The sequence below is a fragment of the Cantharellus anzutake genome (genome assembly GCF_015039405.1).
Source record: "Cantharellus anzutake strain C23 chromosome Unknown EI90scaffold_24, whole genome shotgun sequence".
NCBI classification, from domain to species: domain Eukaryota; kingdom Fungi; phylum Basidiomycota; class Agaricomycetes; order Cantharellales; family Hydnaceae; genus Cantharellus; species Cantharellus anzutake.
This window is the reverse complement of record NW_024066974.1, coordinates 60,721-66,720: the sequence shown is the minus strand read 5'-3', so window position 1 is coordinate 66,720 and position 6,000 is coordinate 60,721. Positions and strand designations below refer to the sequence as shown.

General features: G+C 47.7%; 1 protein-coding gene across 1 annotated transcript; it reads left to right on the top strand.

Annotated features, from left to right (window-relative positions):
* Positions 1 to 3,743: 3,743 nt before the first annotated feature.
* Positions 3,744 to 4,410, top strand: EI90DRAFT_2887740 (uncharacterized protein; the record flags this gene model as incomplete). Its single annotated transcript, XM_039053974.1, has 2 exons — positions 3,744 to 3,990; positions 4,043 to 4,410. Coding segments are annotated over 2 exons (615 nt in total), but the record flags the coding sequence as incomplete, so codon positions are not given.
* Between the last annotated feature and the right edge of the window lie 1,590 nt (positions 4,411 to 6,000).

Genomic DNA, 6,000 nt, shown 5'->3' with positions numbered 1-6,000 from the left:
GCACACTAGAGGTCCTGGGTTCGATACATCAGCAAAAGTCCGTTATGCTCCGGAGCATCAGGAGTGGCTGGAGCATGTGGGAGACAAAACAGCAGATTGGGCACTCCTGGAGCCAATAGTGTTCTCCTGGGAGGGGGGTTCAGGAGCAGCTGGGAGTGGTGAGGAGTATGCAATGTGCCAGGAGCAGCGGGAGGAAAATTTTGGTCTCTAAGAAGTTGAAAAAAAATTTAGGGAAAAAATCAAAAAAAAAAATTCAGGAACTGTAGTGCCTTTAAAGTGCTTTCAGGACCTATAATTATTTGTGAAATTGAGGAAAAAATGATGGAGAAAAATGGAAAATACTTTTGGAGACCTGAGAAGTAATGAGAACTGAATTGATGGAAAGTCTGAAAATTGAATAGGAAAGTGAGGGGAAGCCTTGTAGCATTGTTATTTTCTGCTGTTCTGATTTTTCCTGATTGTTCTTGGTCTCACTCCCAGCTGCTCCTGGACCCTCCCAGGAGCTTTCAGGAGCTTCCAGGAGTATTGAGGAGCAGCTGGGAATGAGACCAAGAAGAATCGGGAAAAATCAGAACAGCAGAAAATAACAATGCTGCAAGGCTTCCCCTCACTTTCCTATTCAATTTTCAGACTTTCCCATCAATTCAGTTCTCATTATTTCTTGGGTCTCCAAAAGTATTTTCCATTAGCTGCTCCTGGACCCTCCCAGGAGCTTCCAGGAGTATCCAGGAGCAGCTGGGAGTGAGACCAAGAAGAATCAGGAAAAATTAGAACAGCAGAAAATAACAATACTACAAGGCTTCCCCTCACTTTCCTATTCAATTTTCAGACTTTCCCATCAATTCAGTTCTCATTATTTCTCGGGTCTCCGAAAGTATTTTCCATTTTTCTCCATCATTTCTTCCTCAATTTCACAAATAATTATATATCCTGAAAGCACTTCAAAGGCACTACAGTTCCTGATTTTTTTTTTTGATTTTTTCCCTAATTATTTTTTTCACTTTTTAGAAGTCCCTATTTTTCAAATCTTCCTCATTTCCCTCTATATTCCCCCCTCATTTCCCCCTCATTTCCCCCCTCATTTCCCCCCTCATTTCCCCTCCTCCACATTCTGCAAGCCTGAAAGTGATTAAGTTGCCAGATTAATCATATATCAGGCCATAAATTTTGACTGTGTATTGGTGAGTCTCAGTGTCCTTGATGTATAGTATAGTGTTTGATCTAAATGTTAAGTAGTGTCTTGTTGTGTTAGTCTTGTAGTAGGAGGTATTCATGGGGAATCTTCCCTCTTTTTTTCCTTTTCATTTTCAAATGCTCCAGGAGCTCCCAGAAGCTTCTCACCTGTCAGAGACCAGATTCGAGACGAGGGAATGTCTCTGTAGTGGAGGGCTTCGGCCTCAGCGACTTCTGCCAAGAGCGCTGTGCCTAGTGACACGTCCGTGCCCTAACTTACTGACTGGCAATTAGAACCTAAGGGGGGTAACTCTAGTTGATTTTATTACTGGAGTGTAACCTATGTACAAGCGGGATATATATATGGTTACAGCGAAGACAGGTCCGCAATTGGTGGAGCCAAATGGAGCGGAGCTAACGGGGTTAAACATTAGCCGACTGAATATTACCGACGAGTCGGGTTGCGGGGTTAGCGGAAAGGCAGGCGATAACCCAGAAACGGAAAGGAGGGATAAGCCCAAAGGTGGGCTCTGCAGGGCAGGCGATTGTATTGCCCAGCGGAGGTGGGGGTGCGCTAGCGGATGTCGGAGCTGTCCGGAAGTCTTCGGGGCTCCGTACTTAGGGAGGCGTAGGTAATAAGTTGAAATGAGGGGGTGGTGACCATTGAGGGGTGCCGAGAGGATTGCGGAATACGGGAGCTCCGAGGTTAGTGAAGGAGGAGCGGAGTTAGACCGGAGGGAACGGAGGGACCGGAAGTTGATGGCCAGGAATGGATATGACATCACCCATATACATTTTGAAGCATTTAAATTGTATTTACTGGATATGTTTGTGCACAAAGTAATGCTCCATGCCCTCCTGGGAGTGCCCTGGAGTACCTGGCCAACTCTGGAGGAAATGAGCTGTTCCTGGACCGGCCAATCTCCTCCTGATTTTCCCAGTGCTCTCCATACTCTGGAGCACTCAGGAGCATAACAATTTTTTGCTGATGTACCAGGCTTGTCCATTTTATGTCATTTGTCCAGTCACCTGGTTTACCTCAGTTGAATTCATGACATAAGTCTATAGCGCTAGCAGTGTTGAATTTCTTCAAGGAACACATCTGTCCCATTATACAAGTGGAGTGTGTTTTCCACCTGCCACGGCCTTGGAGAAGAGAAGCAAATCCAAACCAGTTTCGGATGATTGCTTCCATCCAAGCCTCACTTCCTGGATGGAAAAGTGCCACACTCTGCTGGAGAGACAGAATTCTTTCTTCATATGGGGCTTCCATCTTCCCGATCGGCATCATTCTGCTAGCATGCGATGTTGATCGATAACAATGAGAGTGTACAAAAATAGAAGTTGTTCCGGCATTGAGTCCATCACATCAATGCTACCATTTTGGGACATTTAAATACATTTCTGCACCTTAACGCAAATTGAAATTTGACCCCTATTCAGATGGTCGAGTCGGGTCCTTGACTAAATAGATGCCATGAGTCAGAGCGCATAACGCACACTGCTAAGAGGCTCGTGACACATGAGCCAGTGCAATGGACACATCAAGTGACTACGGAAGCTGTTACAGTTTAGCCGTAACCCCGAGCGGGAGTGCGGGAGTGGACTCGACAGACGTCTCACGTGTCTTGCCTATTTCAGTTCCGTCTCAATTCATGTAGCTTTGCAACTACCTGTATGACTCGGATGTCTCTCTTGTTTCACCTTGCATGTGTTAGCCTGTTTTCATGTATATAAGGAGTTGACCAGTGAAGACGGATTCTTCAACTGGTCAACACAGGTCGCCAACCTGAATTGACTTCTTGTGATCTTGTGACTTGTGGCTCGTGATCTTCTCGTGACCTCGCTTCTCGTGATCTCACAACTCTCGCTCCGTTCTGCTCCGTTCTCACGCTCTTAGTGCCGAGAGGTTTGTGACAGAAGCAAAGATGGGTTCAGTGGCAAAACACAATATTGATATATTGGCAAACACCCAGTTTTTGAAAGTTGACCTGAGCCTTCTCAAGCTCCATATACTGGTGAATCGTCAATACAACAATGCAAGGGCGATCTGCAGCTTTGGGTCCAGCCACAAGGGCAGTGGCAGATCACTGAGTTGAAATTGGTCAGACCCATCTCCCAGAGGAACCAGAGGACGAAATTGGAACCAATTCGACCTATTCCATTTTGGAAGCAGTTCCCTCAAATTCGACTTCGGAGCAGAACAGCTAGCCATGTAGATTGGGAACCGAGTGTCAAGATGTTTGTTCCACCATGGTCCAAGATGCATGAGCAGGATTGTAAACGATCATTGCTTATGCAATGCACAATTCATTATATAACCAGATTCTCTGCACCCTCCCTTTAGAACCATGTTATGCAGACACTAGAAGCCATATATTCAACATTCATATTCCGTTACAGTATAAAGTTCAGAGCCTAGCATTAGATATCTCCAGCATACCTGTATTACCCTCGCTACAATGGCAGCTGCCTTCATTAGTGTCATCCTTGCTGAAAGCGTTCACGCTGCGGCTATCCAACAATACCCTCCACTCAACGACACGGTCATTCCCCAAAATGTCTCGGAGAGCTGTGAGGACCTGCGTCATTGCCGAACAATGTGGAGCGTGGTGTACAGCTGCCTCCTCACGGTGTTCGCCTGCATTTGGACAGCATTTCATCCAGATGTGGAAAGTAATTCTACTCGGTCGAGACTGGGTTCTCATATAAGCCGGATGCTCAATATACTGGTCTTGCCAGAGTTTGCTGTTGGTGAGGCATGGCATGATTTTTCCATGGCTTGCCGCATATCGAAAAAGTGTGATGAAATTCAAGGTTTGTTAAACTAGCCCAGTTCAGTTGAAGCCTGACTTGGATTTTTCACCAGGATGGACGCATGCTCATTCACATTTCGTTGTTATGGGTGGTTTCTTCGATCCGTCCAAACAGAAAGCTGTGGTACCAGACAAGGATGAGGATCCTGTTGCCCTCTTTGAGAAATACCCTGGCATAATCGGCAAGTCAGGAGATCGCAGGAAGGTCGCAATAAACGAGGAGCAGATCCTTGACAAAAGTAAAGGGGACCATTTCTCAAAGTCTATTGTCACCATCCAGTTGCTATGGTTCACCGCTCAATACATTGGACGATGGGCGGCTCATATACACAGGTCACAGCTTGAAACAACAACTCTCGCTTACGCAGTACTCAGCATCCTTGCTTATGGGTTGTGGTGGCATAAACCACTGGATGTGCATCTCTCAATCCATGTGACGGAAGATCCCAATGCCGATCAAGTGCTGCCCATAACCAAGACTGTGGCAAATCCGAATCTCTTCAAAGTCCTCAAAGCGAGGATCATGGAGATAGATTCCTGGTCGATATTTGGGGTCACTGGCGTCTCTTTGGTGGGCTCCATTGTTTGGCATGGTCATTCCAATTTTTGGGGGACGGGGACAGATATTTGTGGCGTGCGTGTGCCGTAGTTATCACAGTGACCCCTATGCCTATTGTATGGGTCGTAAAAGAAGCAGGGAAGGGGAATCGTGTTGCCACTGTATGCTTTGCTTCTTGTATAGCGCTGCTCGGGGTAGCTTGCTTGTCATTGCGTTCCTGTCTTTGGGATATGTGCCCACCGATTTTTACAGAACAATTCCTTGGTTGTTACAGGAATGGGTTCCGGGGAACCCAACCTGAGCCGTTCGGCTCACTAATGGAGGTGACTGCGTAGCCATCGGAGGGAGAGCGGAATGGGATGAGTGTCTGGCAGTGTAACCTGTGTGTCGGCCAACGGTAACTTGGCGCTCCTGGGAGCGTACCGGTAGCGAGTATGATGTGGGCTCCTTGAGGGAGCCACCTGGCTGTCTGCTAACGGGGACTTGGCGCTCCTGGGAGCGTGCCGGTAGCGGGTGTGCTGGGAGTGTGTGGCTAGCGGTGACTTGGCGCTCAATGGAGCGTACCGGTAGTGAGGGATACTGGGACTCCCTAAGGGAGTCACCCAGATGGTGGCTATCGGTGACTTGGCGCTCATGGGAGCGTACCGGTAGCGGGAGTTGTTGGGGAAAGCGGGCTGGTGGACCAGTGCACGGTAGTGGGTGACCGTGGGAAGTGGGACCCGCGGGTGCATGGCCAGGCATCCTGGAGCTGCCTGGACCGTATCCTTCTCCTGAGGAGGTGGGATAGGTTACTGTTCCTGATAGGGAACTTCTGGTTGGATGGGAGTAACCACTCGACCACCCGGTGGACTGGTGGGAGTGGGCAGCAGGAGGTTGGGCGTGGGAATGCCCACCTCGTTGCGGTTTTGTCATAGAGAGGAGGAATAGGGAGGTGGACATGGTTCCAGGGTTACAGGTTGAGTTTACAGTGGTGGCACAATGGTGAGGATGTTACAATTGCGGTACAAGGTTTTAGGGTTATGTATTCGATAATGAACAACATCCTCGGCATTTGCCTTTACATGTCATATGACTGGTTTCTATCTAATATCAAAGTCTCAATGGTCAAGGGAAGTCCCTTGAAACTTAACAATTCCCCCAGCCAGCACCAAAACCCAGTGGGAAAGCTTGGCATGGAGTTTGACAGAGAAATATAATGGAGGGCAGAGACAACCTACCTACTTGCAGTCACAGACCATAAGAATCTAGTCCATCTCTATAACATTGGTCCTCATTTATTCCTCACCTTGGATAGCATAACGGCAGCTGCACAATGTGTATCCAATATATTATCGTGGCATGCATAGTGAACTTGGTCATGGCGGTGCCCACTAAGGTTCTGGGAATTACCAATACATGTGTGCAGGAGTACGTGAGAGCTCCTGGCCTTCGACTGGCAGCTGCCAGTGGCAC